This window comes from Stenella coeruleoalba (genome assembly GCF_951394435.1).
Source record: "Stenella coeruleoalba genome assembly, chromosome: 11".
NCBI lineage: Eukaryota > Metazoa > Chordata > Mammalia > Artiodactyla > Delphinidae > Stenella > Stenella coeruleoalba.
The window spans coordinates 25,233,969-25,251,504 of record NC_137157.1 but is presented as its reverse complement, the minus strand read 5'-3'; the positions used below and the strand labels follow the sequence as shown (position 1 = coordinate 25,251,504).

The 17,536-nt window shown below is 39.0% G+C and overlaps 1 protein-coding gene across 3 annotated transcripts in view; it reads right to left on the bottom strand.

The window, feature by feature from the left end:
• NTN4 (netrin 4) overlaps positions 1-17,536 on the bottom strand; it is a 107,409-nt gene that overhangs the window by 65,020 nt on the left and 24,853 nt on the right. For 2 of the 3 annotated variants that reach the window (XM_079937823.1, XM_079937824.1), the window contains exon 3: positions 3,240-3,518. The exons of the other annotated variant lie outside the window; for it this stretch is intronic. In XM_079937823.1, the coding sequence (XP_079793949.1) occupies positions 3,240-3,518 (279 nt within the window). The remainder of the gene's footprint in view (positions 1-3,239; positions 3,519-17,536) is intronic. 3 annotated transcript variants of the gene reach the window in all.

The window sequence follows — 17,536 nt, the reverse complement described above, 5'->3', positions numbered from 1 at the left end:
GATGTGGCTGACCTTTGTCACGTAGATGGAGAATTCCTTGGTCAGCCACTCCACCTGTTCAGGCATTAGCCCTGTGAAATAAAACATGCCACTTTGGTTAGCGATGTTGCTGCCCATTGTGGGAGAAGCCCTCTTTCTTGAGGCTGGAGACAAGCTGAATCCGAATCTAATGACACAGTTGGCCATGCCTTTCACTTCTTGCAACCATTGTTTTTGCAAATCCAGGCTGGTCACAATGGTTAAGGCAGTCAGGGCTCCATTGAGAATACATGGGATGGATCGAGATCTTCAAATGTGACTCCACCCTTTTGGCTTCATCAGCATCTTTGTAGGACCACAGTGAAGGCTCCCACATGCTCACCATGTAAGCCCGTGTTCTTGGCATAGGATCGTCAGAGACAAACACTAATGCCCTCTTGAATGAAGTGGTGCACAGCCCAGACATCCATGTTACCATCACCACTGTCCAAGCCTTGGTAGGCTGGCAGATGATTATAGAGAACAGTTGTATTTTAAGACTTTTGCCATCAGCAGACCAGGTCAGAGAGGTGTACTGGGTGGCTCTGCTTTGCTGCTGGTACTGATAACTTCTTGCTTCAGTTCATTTACAGTGACCTTGCCCTCCAAGTCCCAGAGCTGGGTGTTGGGGCCCATGGTGGCACAGAGCCAGCAGTGGTTGAGGCTGAAGCACAGGGAATTGATGATGTCCCCACCATCTGGCATATAAAGGTGCTTGCTTTTATTGAGGTGCCACAGCATGACCTGGCCACCCTTGCCTTCAGAAGCACAGAGGGATCCATCTGGAGAGCAGTCACAGTGTTCAGGTGGCCCGGGGGGCTGATATGGTTGGATTTCAGTTTGCAGTATTCCAGGTTCCATATGTTGACCAGCTTGTCCCGGGCACAGGAGATGATGATGGGATTGCTGCTATCGGGTGAGAAGCAAATGCAAGATACCCACCCCCAGTGGCTCTCACCCTGGACAGTCTATTTGCATATACCCAGAGTATATAAAAAAACCTTCCAGAATTTTCTCTTCAGCCTAAGAAAGTGTTGCTAACTCTTTGAAAGTTTACATTCAGAGGATTTACTTAAAAAAAAAAAAGAAACCACTGCTTTTTTTTTTTTTTTTTGGCCATGTGGCATGCAGGATCTTATTTCCCCAACCAGGGATCGAAACCATGCCCCCTGCAGTGGACGCATGGAGTCTTAACCACTGGACTACCAGGGAAGTCTCAGAACTATTGCTTTTAAACGCATACTCATGAATGCTTTATAAGGCTCTTGAGAACTCTGGTAATTTAGTTCGGTTGACCAGAGCCATTCAGGTTGTCTCATAGGTCATGAGACAAATCAGATATGGCCTATTCTGGGCCATGTTTTGGGGGCCTCTAAGCTTGTATCTGTCCTTTTGCTCAGGACTCTACCCTGAAATAATCCTATAAGGCTTGGATTACAAAGATAGTTGAGGAAACAAAAGGCCAGTGTCATGGTCCGTTTGGGCTGCTAGAACAAAGTTCCATAGACTGGGCAGATGATAAATAACAGAAATGTATTTCTCACAGTTTTGGAGGCTAGAAGTCTGAGATCAGAGTGTCAGCATGGTCAGGTACTGGTAAAAGCATTCTTCCAGGTTGTAGACTGCAGACTTCTCACTGTGTCCTCACATGGCAGAAACATAGTTAGCTGTCTGGCCTCTTCTTTTAAGAGCACTGATCCCATTCATGAGGGCTCCCCTCTCATGACCTAATTACTTCCCAAAGGCTCCACCTCCATATACCATCGCATTGGGATTAGGGTCTCAACATACAAATTTGGGGGTGGGGACAAAAACATTCAGAACATTGCAGCCAGCCGGCTCTCCTTCACTAATGCACTTAAATATAATGGCAGAAATTTATTAGCATCTTACCTCATGCAAATTTTCCTGTTTCAGTCTAGTTGGTTGGCATGTATCTAGAATATCTAGGTTATTTTCTATTTGAATAATACCTGAACCCAATTAACTTAGGTATAACAAATTATTCCATCCTTTATTTGAAACAATATTGGTTCAAAAGTCCATTAATGAGTAGAAACTAGTAGATGTTTGTTGAATGAGTATGGCACTCCCTTCAACTTGGAAGCCCCAGCTTCACTTCTAGAAGTAACAGCATTGTTTCTATTTTTGTAACTTCCTGGCTACTGTCCTAGTCATTTCAGTTACCCCAATGCTATTCTGCACCCCAGCAACTCAGCCCAGCTAACACAGACTGTCCTGCTGGCTAACTGGCTCATGGTCCCTCACGGCTGTACCTATATCAGGGCTGGGAGAAAGAAGACAAATGTGTAAGTCTACTCTTTAGGTAATGAAGTAAGGATATTCTGAGGCCTTTTAAGTTTTATTTATTTATTTTTGGTTTGGTTTGATTAGAAGTATCAGAGCAAAACATAAAAAGAAAGAATTAGAGTGCTCTCCTACTTGCCTAATCCTCATTCACAGCTCTGGATGCATCCCAACAAGGTACTTGCTGTCTGAGCCACTCTGTATCTTTTTTGGAAGAAGATGAGGTGAAGACAATGACAGTAATTTTCATCATCTCCCTATTCCTATGTTGCTATCATTCAACCAAACACCTACTGAACACCTTCTTCTGGCTCAGGTAATACACTCGGTCCTGAGGATATGAAGATCACACAGTCCCTGTCCTCAGGAAGTTCGTGATCTCCTGGGAGATGCAAACAAGTAAAAGTTCAGAGGAAAGCGCAATGAGAAGTGTGAGCCTAGAGGAGAGAGCATTTACGTCTGCCTTAGGGTGAGAGGCTACTCTTTACAGAGGAAAATTACTGTTCATTCTACTGGCTGGGCATTAAATTGAAGTTCTTATTTTTTACACTCTAAAATCTCCTTAACAATGGCACGCATTTACTGTCAAAGCTGGTTTCCATGTGATAATGCCACAAATATGATTATGCCAACCTCTTCTACTGCTCGCCTTACACTTTATATCTGGAAGTCATGGTACTAAAAACTGGCATGGATGTTTTCCAAGGAATCTGGTTATCATACTTGACTATTTATAATTCTAAAATGGAAGATTAAAAAACAAGTTAATAGGCACTTTATAGGATGGGCATGGAGTCAGAGGAGTGAATCAGCAGAGGAAGAAAGAAGAAGAACCATGTAAGCACAGACGCACTCTAAGGGAACTTAGACTACCAAATGATTTTTTTTCGTAAGTGAGGACTTGTTTTACATACCACGTGGAATGCTCCAGGGGCCTTGACAGGTCTGAAGCCATCAACAGGTATACACTGATCAGCGTGGCCATTACAGAAGCAGCTGCCCTTGACAATGAAATCATAGATTGCATAGTGCGTAAAATGTTGAGGCTTTGCATTCAGGTTGTTTCTCTGACAGGGACAAGACTGTCGTTTTAGCAGCTGCACACGGAGGTTGGTGATCTTTAGCTGCTCCTGCGCTTTGGCACTGTAAGGGTTCTCCACATCATACGGTGGTGACAAAGCTCTGAAAATAACCTGTAAAGAAAAAGAAAATGCTGTGCATATATAGGACTGTGTGCAAACCCTGAACTATTTGCCCCGTGTAGTCCTGGTTTGATTTATACCTTTTATTATCTGCAAGTGATAAGATAACAAGAGGTTTTCAGACCTTGATCACCCCTGGGGAAGAGCTGCCCTGTTATTCTAAGGAACAGATGTGCTGCCTGTTGGGATGCAGAAGAAGTATAAATTGAGTAATCAGCAGAAATCTGACTCTTGGGTTGAAGGCAGCCATACAGAGATCTTGGGAGAAGAGCATTCTGGGCAGAAGGAACAGCCAGTTTGAAGGCCTTGAAGTGGAATCAAGCTTGGCTTATCCAAGGAAGAACAAGACCAGTGTGACTAGAGTTCAGGGGACAAGGGGGCAGTGGAGAGGAGGACAGAGGCCACGTATGACAGATCATGAATAGAGAGCCCTTTATAGGCCGTGGTGGAGTTATCCTAACTGTAGTGGGAAGCCACTGGAAGGTAATAGGCAGAGAAGTGATGTGATCTGATTTGCATTTTTAAAAAAGGTAATTCTCTCTTGCTTCTGTGAGGAGAATGGATTATAAAGGGTAAAGGATAGAAGCAGGAAGACCAGTTAGGAAGTGACTGCAAAATAAAGATCCAGGTACTTATATTTCTAAATGAGGAATGACCCTTTCAAAGACTCATCAGTTATTAATTGGGACCACTTTCGCTATGAGTATTTTTGATTCTCCTTTTCTGGATCTGCCTTGCAACTTGTGGCATATATTTGGAATATTTTTACTGGAAGTAAATATACAACCCTTTGAGGGTGGATTTGATTTCTAAAATTAGTCAGAAGTCACTTGAATCCAAGGCAGTGAGTAATGTACCTGATCAAGTTAGTTAACAGCACTTTTGGTTAAATGCAAGGTGTAACTAAGTAATGAGACTTTTTATTGTGCAGGTTATAGACAGACTCTACAGGCAACTTAAGGCTTTAGTTATGAGGAGGAAACCAGAGGGAGGAAGGCTCAGAAAGGACAGACTTTGGACATGTCTGTGAGTCTATACATTATACAGGGGCAATAAAATGGGCCTTGGGGTGGGGTGGTGCAAATTCTCTAGTGGACCTGTTACCTTGGAGGAGTAGAGGTTAGTGGAAAGGGAAATCACTGCCCATGGAAACCAATGAATATAAATATAATGTAACATGAAGCATTATTATAAGGAGGGCAACACTGTTACAACTCATTATGCAGTTAAAAAAAAACACCTCAATCAATCTTGTTGATTTATATAGTAAGAAATACAAAGCTCCTCTGAAAAATTCTTAAGCATCTCTTGACTTTTTAAAAATATGTCAAAAAAACCCTATTTACAAAAAAACAGAAATATTTTGATAACCACATAACGGTCGTCCCTTGGTATCTGTGGGGGATCGGTTCCAGGCCCCCCTGGATACCAAATTTTGCGAATGCTCGAGTCCCTTAGTTGGCCCTCCATATCTGCAGATGTGGAGCCTGTGGATACAGAGGGCTGACTGTAGTATGAAAGTAAAGTAATTATTAAAAAGTAAGCTTTGGATAAACTCCCATTTAGAGAGAATGTACCTAAAAGTAACTTTCCAGAAAAAAAATTTTTTTCTTTAAGGAATACTTTGGATAGAAAAATTTCATTTTATAAATTGCTTTTGCACGGAAAGTATGAAAAGGCAAGAATCTACTCTGTAGGATCACATCTCCAGGTCTATTGGTACAGAACTGTCCTCAATGAAATATAACTTAAGGGAAGGTGATAATCAGCACTAGGCCTCCTATAGCCAATTCTCCATCCAGCAGCCAGAGTGATTCTCTATTAACAGAAATTGGACCATGTCCTTGCTTAGATCTACACGCACCTAAAGACCTCCCATGTCTCTCAGAATAAAATACAAAGTCCTTATAATGGCCCTGCTTTATTTTTTTTTCTTAGTGCTATTACCACCTGCACATTTTAGTTGTAGTTGCTTAATGTTTTACTGTCTTCCCCGTCTAGAATGTAAACTTGATTTTTTTTTGGGGGGGGCCACGTGGCATGCAGAATCTTAGTTCCCAGACCACGGATAGAACCGGTGCCCCCTGCAATGGAAGCACAGTTTTAACCACTGCACCACTAGGGAAGTCCCTAGAATGTAAACTTCTTGAGCGGAGTCACTGATGTATCCCAGGACAGTGCCTGGCACAGAATAGCTACTCAATAAATTTTTGGTAAATGAATTGATTAACTATAACATTGTTCTTGGCACTCAAATAATAGGTGAGAATTTCAAATAACTTCCTTTTACAGGGTCCTAAACAGATTGACACACTGAATTCATGTCATAGCACCAGAAGGGGACAGGTGAGAAGTTGTATTAAAGCAATAGTTACCAATAATGAATTACTAACCAGTATCTGCATATGTAGCTAATTTTGAACTTGCAAAACTTAAAAAAGTTGTATCTTAAACAATATTCTGCACCATTTATTCACATGGAAAGTGGTAGAAAGCAACATAGTATGGAATAAAATTTTCCAATAAACAATATGTCGCCTATTTGAAAGTCAATATAGAATTAATGTCTTTTTCTTTTAACAACAGCCTAAATCAGAACATGATTTCACATTTTGAATCATTAAAAAAAATTTTTAAAAAGCATTGAATCCATTGTGAGCTTTACATGGGGTTTATTTTCCATATGACTCCCAAACACTGGCATTATGTTAGACATTTGTGAAGAACTCTTGCTCTAAATAAGATCAGTGATGTGGCTGCCTCCCAATTTATCAAGCACAGTGGTGCAAGGACATGGAAAAAGGTAACCAGTGCTAACTAAATAAGTATTCCACTGAAAAGTCTATTGCATGCTACACTGTCACCCACCCATCCTTTTCCTGAACATTGGTGGCAACTGTTTGCTGTCTCTGCTCCTGGCACATATTTACCCTTGACATTTACCCTAGTTCCCTCTGTCTCCCTCCCCGTGAGAATTGTTCAGCACATGCAGGACTACAGGAAGATCTGTCAAGGTTTGTAGGAACTTAGAAGCTCTTTTGCTTCCTGGACCCAGACTGTGGAAGCTGAATGGCGGCTCTGTGCTTGGTGTGCATGACACCACAGTTGGCACGCTGATATCAGCAGGGAACGGACATCATGACCCCTGAGGCTGCGTGCTGGAAAGGAGACAGCGGAGTGCCACAGACACAAAAGTGGATGGGAATTTAAACCATGAAATCTTTTTTCCAGAAAGGAGACGCCTTAATCTGATACCCTGGGAAATGGATCTACCCTGTGTCAGGAAACAAAGAGTGTGCCAATCCAGATGCTTCAAACTTCTGGCAGGTCGCCTTTTGGGTCCCACCCAGTTTTTCTTCAAATATCCCCAGAAGAAGCCTGTATGGCACTACTCAAATGAAGGAAGAAAAAGTGTAGAAGCCCTCCATATAATATCAGCCTCTTCTGTTTTTGTCCCCATCAGGAACTGGATGTACCTATGGGCCCATCACTGTTCCTCTGCCTGTGATTGCTTCTGAAGATGCACTCCTAACAAGACATAGTTAAAAAGCCAGAGGAGGATTAGGATCAAGCCCACTTTGATGTTTCCAGCTTGTTAGTGCCATTGGCCAGGGTTTCATGATCTTATTTTTTTAACTAAGAAATTTGATTATGTTTTAGTGATTAATACTATGCTCATTACAGAAAAATCTGTCACTCAAAATGTAGAAGACATTAAAAAACTACAATTCAATCCATCCTAAAGGCAACCAGGGATACCAGCTTGATAATATTTTTCCATCTAAACTTCTATATGTATAAATACAGAATATAATGTAAACAACTTTGTTTCAACTTAGCAACACTTTCTGAATATTCTTCCAAATCATTAAAAATAACTCTACATACATCAGTAGTTCTCAAAGTGTGGCCCCCAGACTAATATCATCAGTATCAACCTGGAAACTTGTTAGATATGTAAATTCTTGGGCCCTACACCAGATTGACAAATCAAAAATTCTGGAGATGGGGCCCAGAAATCTGTGCTTCAACAAGCCTTCCAAGTGATTCTGATGCACAATAAATTTTGAGAAACACTGCTACATAATTTAAAACCTGGTTAGAATTCCATTGTGTGGATATGACATAGTTTATTCAGCCAGACTGCTACTGTTAGTCATCTAAGCTGTTTCCAACTTTTCAGTATAACATTACAATGTACAGTCTTGTAGCTAGAATATGGAAGTTTATAATAATATCCTGACACATTTTCAAATGAGAAAATCAAGAGTTAAAGGAATGCATAGTTGTTGTTTTTTTAAATTTTTTTAAAAAAATTAATTGATTAATTTATTTTTTGGCTGTGTTGGGTCTTCGTTTCTGTGTGAGGGCTTTCTCTAGTTGCGGCAAGCGGGAGCCACTCTTCATCACGGTGCGCGGGCCCCTCACTATCGCGGCCTCTCTTGTTGCGGAGCACAGGCTCCAGACACACAGGCTCAGTAGTTGTGGCTCACGGGCCTAGCTGCTCCGTGGCATGTGGGATCTTCCCAGACCAGGGCTCGAACCCGTGTCCCCTGCATTGGCAGGCAGATTCTCAACCACTGTGCCACCAGGGAAGCCCCGGAATGCATAGTTTTAAAAGCTATCTGAGTTTCTTGAATGAATCATGGACCCTTTCCTACATAATCTTTGGAATCTTCACATTTCTCTGGTCTTGCCTCACTTCTCTAATCCTGGAATCCCTCAAACTTTGCCTAAGGATCTGGAATCTTGGCTTAGGTTCTGCCACTTCTTATGCCCCACTAAAACAAAGAGATCTTTAAGAAGTTCTGAACAGGTTAGAATCACCTATATGTTCTTTCTTTTCTAGAATACTTACAAAAAACTCTCAATAATACTGAAAGTTAGTAAAAATTGTATTCTTTATGTCTTATTTATACTCTGAGATAGAAATTTCAACAGAGTATTAACACAGTGTGAACAGAATAAGAAGTAGAGGAAGTATTTGGTACGTAATAATCAAGGAATTCTTTCAGTATTGAACTCATACCTGACATATTGCTTTGTACCTAAAATTTTATTGCCTGTGTTGAATCATAATAATTTGAGAAACTTAGTTATCACATTAAAAAAAAACTTTTCAGCTGCTAGCTTGAGGAATATTTCAGGTCCAAGTTCATTACCATCCCACGGACTCCTCTGGCACTTGCTCTTTCCATGACAGCATTTTTACACTAGTACATTGTTATTGCCTATTTACTTGTCTGTATCTCACATTAGACTCTGCTCAGTGGGCAGGCATCTTGTTTGTCTGGTTAACAGCTGTGTCCCCCAGCATGTCCCACAGTCTTTGGCATATTGTAGCATTTCATAATTATGTTGAATGAATAAATGAATGAATGATTTCTCTAAATAGCATTTTTAAAAGGAGAAGCCAAATAGGGAATAGGGTTTAGAAAAATAAAGAAAGCAAGATGGTCTTACCACCAGTTCTGCACTCTTGATGAGGAGCATGTGAACACACACATTTGCATAAATACCTATGTAAAAATAGGTAATACATTTCAAACGGCTTTATGGATTCTTTCTCTTCAGTAGCACACAAGATCTTCCACGTTCTTCAGAAAACAAATCAGGCAGGCATGAGCAAGCACCCAAACACATACAAATACTAGATATTTCCCATGGTTTCTGGTCTAGTTTTCTTAGTTACCAAAAATAGAAGCTTCAGGATCATAACTGCAACTGTTATTTAATGGTTTTTGAAACCCTAGACATCTTCATATTCTCAAAAGAGCAGCTTTTGGTTTCAGTGATTTTCTCTATTTTTGTATTTCATTTTTGCTTTTATCTTTATTACTTTCTTCTGCTTCCTTTGGGTTTAATTTTCTTTTCTTTTACTAGTTTCTGAAAATGGAACTGTAGATCATTGATTTGAGACCGTCTTTTCCCCTAAGTGCTTCTTTAGCTGCAGCTCATAAATTTTTCTATGTTGTGTTTTCATTTTTAATTCAGTTCAAATGCTTTCTAATTTTCCTTTTGATGTCTTCTTTGACCCATGGGTTATCCAAAAATATGTTATTTAACTTCCAAATATTTGGGGATTTCCCAGATACCTTCCTATTATTGATTTCTAAGTAATTCCTTTGTGGTCAGGGAATATACTTTGTATGATTTGAATCCTCTTACATCTATTGGTACTTGTTTTATGGCCCAGAATATGGTCTATCTTGATAAATGCTCCCGTGCCCTTGAAAAGATTGTATATACTACTGTTGCTGGTGAAGTGTTATATAAATGTTAATCAGATCAAGCTGGTTGACAGTGTTATTCAAATCATCTATATCCTCACTGATTTTCTCTACTTGTTCTGTCAATTTCAGAGAGAAAGTTGTTGAAATCTCCAACTATAATTATCAATTTATCTATTCCTTCTTGCAGTTCTTGCTTCATGCAATTTGAAGCCTTGTTATTAGGTGCATAAACATGTAAGGTTGTTATATTCTCTTGATTAATTGGCTCTTGATCAGTATGAAATGTCCCTCTTTTTTTTTTTTTTTGCGGTATGTGGGCCTCTCACTGTTGTGGCCTCTCCCGTTGCGGAGCACAGGCTCCGGACGCGCAGGCTCAGCGGCCATGGCTCACGGGCCCAGCCGCTCCGCGGCATGTGGGATCTTCCCAGACCGGGGCTCGAACCCACGTCCCCTGCATCGGCAGGCGGACTCTCAACCACTGCGCCACCAGGGAAGCCCTGAAATGTCCCTCTTTATCCCTGGTAATATTCTCTTATCTGAAATCTACTTTGTCTGATAATAATATAGCCACTATCAAAAGCTTTTGATTAGTGTTAGCATGGTATATCTTTTCCCATTCTTCTCCTTTTAACTTACTTATGTCTTAATATTTAAAGTGGATTTCTTATAAGCATCATAATTGTGTCTTTTAAAATTTTTTATTCAATTTGATAATCTCTGCCTTTAATTGGAGTGTTTAGACCTTTTAAATTTAATGTGATTGTTGATATGGCTGTGTTTAATCTACCATCTTGCTTTTTGCTTTATATTCTGTCCCCTTCTTTTTCTCTCTTCTGTTGGATTGAACATTTAGGATCCTTTTTACTTCTGTTTTTGTTTATTAGTCATAACTCTTTTAGAAAAAATAGTGATTGCTTTAGGGTTTATAGTATACATCTTTAACTTAGCACAGTCTATCTTTAACTAATGTTTATCAGTTCACATATACTTTAAGACACTTACAGCAGTGTACTCCCATTTCCTCCCCTTAATCTGTGTGGTTTTCATGCATTTGACTTCTATATATATTATAAAGTCCATAACACATTGTTAATATTTTTTCTCTAAAAAGTCAATTATCTTTTAAAGAGATTTTAAAAATAAGAAAACAATTATTTTACATATAGCCACCTATTTTCCCTTTTTGATGATCTTCATGCCTTTGCACAGATCTAGATATCCATCTGGTATCATTTTTCTTCTGCCTAAAGGACTTTTTTTTTAACATTTCCTGTAGTGCAGCTCTGCTGGTTTTTTGTTTTTGTTTTTTTGCTTTTTATGCCTGAAAAATTCTTTATTTCTTCATTTAAAAAATATTTATGTATTTATTTATTTTTGGCTGCATTGGGTCTTTGTTGCTGCTGCGCACAGGCTTTCTCTAGTCGTGCTGAGCGGGGGCTACTCTTTGTTGCAGTGCACGGGCTTCTCATTGCAGTGGCTTCTCTTGTTGCGGAGCACAGGCTCTAGGCGTACGGGCTTCAGTAGTGGCGGCGTGTGGGCTCAGTAGTTGTGGCGCATGGCCTTAGTTGCTCCATGGCATGTGGGATCTTCCCAGACCAGGACTCGAACCCGTGTCCCCTGCATTGGCAGGCAGATTCTCAACCACTGTGCCACCAGGGAAGTCCCTTCTTCTTCACTTATGAAAGCTATTTTTGCCAGGTATAGAAGTCTAGGTTAACAATTTTTTTTGCTTTCAGGATTCTGCCCCACTGTCTTTTGGCTTGCATTGTTTTTGTACAAAAGCTGCCATTCTTGTATTTGTTCTTTTGTACATAATGTGTTATTTTTCCCCCCTCTTGCTGCCTCAAGGTTTTCTCTTTACTATTGGTTGTTAAACTATTTGATTATGATGTGCCTTGGGGTATTTTTCTTCCTGTTTCATGTGTTTAAGTTTTGTTGTACTTCTTGGATCTGTGGATTTATAGTTACAGTCAAATTTAGAAAAATTTCAGCCATTATTTCTTAAATTTTCTGTTCCCCTCCTCTCTCTTCTCTCCTTCATGGACTCCAACTACACATATATTAGATTGCTTGAAGGTGTTCCACAGTTCACTGATTTATTTATTTATTTTTCTGCATTTTTTTCTCCCTGTGTTTCATATTGGATCATATTTCTATTGCTCTATATTGAACTTCACAAATCTTCGCTTCTGTAGTGGCTAACCTACTAATCCCATTCCATGTTTTTTTTTTTTTTTTGTCTGTGCCACGCAGCTTGTGGAATCTTAGTTCCCTGACCAGGGATCAAACCCAGGCCACCAGGGAAGCCTGTGAATTTTACCTTGTTGATTGCTGGGATATTTTTGTATTCTTGAGTTCTTTTCTGGGGTGCAGTTACTTGGAAATAGCTCGCTCCTTTTGAGGCTTGCTTTTAAGTTTTGTTAGGTGGGGCCGATGCATTCATTAGTATTGGGCTGGCTCTGTACTTTTACTCAGACAGTACCCTTCTAATTACTCTACTGATGCATCACAAGGTTGAATTATAAGGTTTTCCATTCTGGCTGACTAGTCCTGGTCCTATATAACCTCTGAGGATTTTCCCCCTCTGTCCTTTAGGGTGGTTCTTTCTCTGGCCTCAGGTAGTTTTCTTAAACACATGTGTTGATCAGTACTCAGTTGCAGACTTGAGGGGGACCATCTGTAGATCTCTGGAAGCCTCTTCCAGTGCAGCTGTTTCTTCTCTGGTACTCTGCCCTGAAAACTGTAGCCACCTTGGCCTTCCCAGACTCTCAGCTCTTTAATTCAGGAAATCCATTAGGCTCCTCCTAGGTTCCTCCTCCCTGTACTCCAGCCTGGAAACTCCAGGCAATAAGCTGGGGCAATCATAGGGTTCACCTCATTTGCTTTTGCTCTCCCAGGGATCACTGTCCTCTGCTGCCTGATGTGCAGCACCTGAAAACATGGTTCATATATATTTTGTCCATTTTTTTTTTTCCAAGTTGTTTCAGGCAGTAGGGTTAGTCTGGTTCTCGTTATTGCATCTTGGCTGAGAGCTGAAGTCTAAAGAACCAAGAGAGCTTAATTGTAGAAAATACAATTTATAAAACTGTAATTGGACTAAGCCCTTATTTTTGTATAAAAATATCATAGAAATGACATATTGAAATTTTCATAATAAAGCTAGAAGTGTGGTTCCATTCCGCAGTTAAAAAGGCTTGAAGAACAAATGAGTTTTCTTATGGGGCTTATCAAACTAAGAAATAGGAAAAATAATTGAAAACATAAGCATTTAAACTTTATAAGTTTATTCGATAATTCAATTTTGGTAATTTGTATATTTTAATAGACAGGTAAACCTTCACTATAACTTTCTTTAAAATTTATGATACTTATTATAATCTTCTACTTTATATTTTTATGTTTATGCTATGCTGTGATGCATCTTTGTATTCCCATGTACTACTGTCTGATAGATTCTCAACAATACATATTGAAAGACTGAGTCAATATAGAATCATGTTAAGACAGATTTATTTTTATTTTCTGATACAAGAATAATAATATGGGAATTCCCTTGCGGTCTGGTGGTTAGGAATCTGCGCTTCCACTGCAGAGGGCACGAGTTTGATCTCTGGTCAGGGAACTAAAATCCCACACGCTGCATGGTGTGGCCACCCCCCAAAATAATAATAATATAAATGTAATAAAATTTTATTTATATAATGTGAATTTTATTCATAAGAGAATATACTAGGCACATAGTACTTCACAAGAAACTTTATCATCTTAAAGGTATCTTAGTTGTTTGCTAATCTTATACCACTTAAAAGTTTTACTTAAAAATTTTACTTTATTGAAAAAAATGGATTTACTATTAGTCAATATGAAAATACTTTTTGAGTGCCAAATTTGAATAATGTATTTTCAGTAATAAATTTACACCAACTGCCAGGACGACAACCCATTTAGAGAGGAATCCCTGGTACTTTTGCCTAATATAATCTACAGTAATAACTAACTCTATATTAGAAAAATAATCACACTTCTTCCCTACTCTACTTAAGCCTGGTTAGAGTAACATCTGTATTAAGAAATATTTCCTTTACAGATGCCTTTTTTCTTCTTGATTTCATTTTTTTAAAATATGTAAAACATTTTTGCTTCCATAGGCAAAACTATAATATAGAGTCTATCTAGAAAAGTCTCATATTATTGATGTCCTCTCCCTCCTCTGAAGGCAGTGCCTTTTATTTGTTCTTAGTTTTCCTTCCAGTGTTTCTTTTGGAAATATATATATATATATATATATATATATATGTTTTATTCTCTCTTAAAAATTATGTTAAATATAAAAATATATTTACCTCTTTTTCAATGGAAAAAGAAAAAAAAGAAATATTTCCAATTACATTATAAAGCCATCATTTGTTTTATGTGGTTGTTTACTAGTTGTTTACAAATAGCATCTGATAAATTCATTTGAATCTCATAACTACTACACATTGACAACTGTTCTGTATATTGTTAGGTTGATGACACACCTAAGACCTAAACACAGAAACTGATATATTTGTCTTCATTTCTGCTGTTTATCAAGCTATCTCAAAAGTGCAAATTCCCATACTTAAAAAGTTCCTAAAATTTAGTGCGATCCACACACTCTAGTTTTATACTGTCACCACGCAAACAAGGATGGCTTTATGTCCCTTGACTTCTGAAGTTAGTTGCTGGCACCATTTAAGTTGAGGTTTTAGGAATTTGAGACGAAAAGCTCAAAGAGCACAGATTCTTTGAGTACATGTACCCTAATATGTTTTTGAAACCAGCTTTCTGCTTTCCTGAGTAGGTAACCTTTGGGAAAGTATGTGAAGTTTCAGGCTTTTTAAGGGTTGCCATGAGTGGAGAGTTCCGGTTTCATGGAGAGAGAAGGCTGGACAAGGAAAAGATAGCATAATTAACAGGTGGGCATCTGTGGCGGAGCAGCTGGTTGGTTTAATTTTAGAACATTTGTCCTTGTCTGTGCCACTTTAAGTGGAGCACCTTCTTGTCTTAGAGAAGTGTGTCTGTCTTTGGGCAGTGCCAAAATCCTTTTGCTTACACTCTAGAGCATTAAGCACCCTTTTTCATCAGATAGCCCACCTTTTAAAGTGGGAGAGTCTTATCTACTCAACTAGTTCTTCTAAGATAGGACAATATAAGCTAATAAAGCTCTCAATGGAGCAAGCTGAGGAATGCAGTGCACTCAAGTGACTTACTTGTACTATAATAACCTCGATTTGTAAGTACACAAAAGCCTCTTTGCATGTTTCAAGGGCATATTTACAGTTTTAAAATGATGAAAAGGCAGCTTCTTAAATATCTTCAGGGGGAAGGGAAACGACAGAACTGCAAGGAGGAACAAGAAACAAGACAGAAAGACCAAAATAAAAATAAAGATTGGGGCTAAAAATAAATTTTAAAACATTTTTCAATACATTTGGAATCCCAGCTTTTCCTTTGCCCTCAGTACTTGGAGTCATAGGATTTGAGTGTCAAAAGAGTCCTTAGCAATTGATGATCTAGTCCAACTAGTGGAAACTGAGACGCAGAGTGCTTAAAGTGATTTGCCAAAGGTCAATCCATAGGCTTGTGACAGAGCTAAGACTAGTACCCAGTTTCCTGACCTCCAATCTAATGATTTTTCCATTATATCCCACTTTATACTTGTTTGGCAGCTAGCCATTCCTGAATTAAAGTTAAATTTAAAGTGGAGGATTAAGGAAAATATTATATTTGATTTATCCCATTTCCCCTTGTCATGTTAATAATGGATGGGACTAACTGTGCCTGCCACCTTTATTTTATTAATGGATGTGAATAACTGTACCCTTCATAAAAGTAACGATAGCTACTCTTGCTTGGCTCACAGGGATACAGTGAAGATTTTTAAAAAGATATCAGATATAGAAACACCTTGAAAAATTACTGCTCTTTATAAATAAAATTGATTGGTGAATAGCTTTTTATTAGGGACATGCCTTGTTTTTGCCAGTCTCTCTTCTTTGGGACTGAGCCCTATCAGTAAATGCAGCCCAGTGGCTAGGATTCATTGACGAGCCCTTCAGATGTGGATTGTATGTCAACCTGAGTAACTTCTCAGCATTTACCTTCTGTTTCCTAGAACTATGTTCGGCCTACAGTCTGGAATACCCTCTGCTTCATCTTGGGTCCCTGATACCTTCTGTTTGCCTCACCGATGCTGGAAATTGCATGCATGATCTCTCTGCTTTCACTGCCTGTGAAAATTCCAATTCTTGCTCCCTCTCTGTGTACTCAACTTGATATACTCCAGTCATACTGAACACTTTCTGTTCCTAGAAAGCGCCACGGTCTCTCTCCCTTCCCTTCCCAGCCTATGCCCATAAAATTCTACTGCCTGGAATACTTTTCACACCTCTTTGCCACTGTCACCCACTGCTTGACCTCCTTACTTGGCCAACTCATTACCTATCTTTTAGGTGTCATCCTAGATGTCACTTTCTTCACCATTCCTCTCCACTGCACGCCTAGACAAGATGTTCTTCCAACGTGCTACTTCAAGCACCTGTTATTTCTTTCAGACTTAAAACTTAACCATGTCTATTTTAATTGCTTATATTCCTCTCTAGACTGTGAGCCCCATGAGTGCAGAGGGCCTTGTTTGCTTGCCTACCAGTGTACAGCGAATGCTTGGCACGTAGAAGAGTTAACACATATTTGTGGAAATATGATACTCATGCTTGATAAGGATTTACATGTCACAAACTGCGTTCACCTTTATTTATCTCATTTCATCCTTACAGTAAACCTATGGTGTGGTTATTATTCATTTCCATTTTTCAGATATAGAAACCCTGAGAAGGTGTTAGTTGACATGTCCAAACTTACCTACCTAGTAAGTGACAGAGCTAGTACTTGAACCCAGGTTGTTGGAGTCCAAGTTCAGTGTTATTACCATTACATCACAACTAATTTTGTTTGGTTATAGAATAATTAAAAGTCTAAAGCAAGTGATCAGGGGATATAAATAATTGGAGCAGGAGAATAAATCTGGCAAAGAGAAGAGCTTGAACCATGGTGGAGGCAGTGGGGGAAGGGTGGGGCAGAACACCCATAGGTGAGAGGCAAAAAAAATGAATATTAGAACAAAAACTAAGAACTAAAGGCTAAGTTTTAGGGGCCACTCATAGTTAGAGACCAGAAGAAAGGAGATGAGCCAGAAATAATACAAAAGAAGGATCAGTGAGCAATGTAGGAAAATAATGAAAATTCATTTTCGTAAAAGCCAAAGGAAGTGAGAATGCAAAGAAAGAAAATGTAGTCATTAATGGCATATTCAATTCAGGAGGCAAGGAAGAAGATTGAGGAAAAAAATGGGGGAGGGGTTGGCTGGCTCACAGAAGACTTTTGAGAGCCTAGATGGAATAAGGAACGGTTTGTAAAGGTTTCAAGAAAGAATAAGGGACAAAGTAAAGGAAGCAAGAAAGAAGCAATTGAAGAATTTTGGCAGTTTGTTTATTCATTCATCCATTGATAGACATTTGGGTTGTTTACAGATTTTGGCTATTATGAATAAAAGTGCTAAGGTCATTCACATAGAAGTCATTGTGAGAACCTAAGTTATTTTTCATGGGTACTTAGAGGAATTTCTAGGTGGTTTGATAAGAGCGTGTTTAACTTTATTGGGAATTGCAAGTCTGTTTTCTAAGGTAATTGTACTATTTTGCATTTCTCCTAGCAATGTATGATGAAAATTGTAGTTGCTACACGTTCTCACCA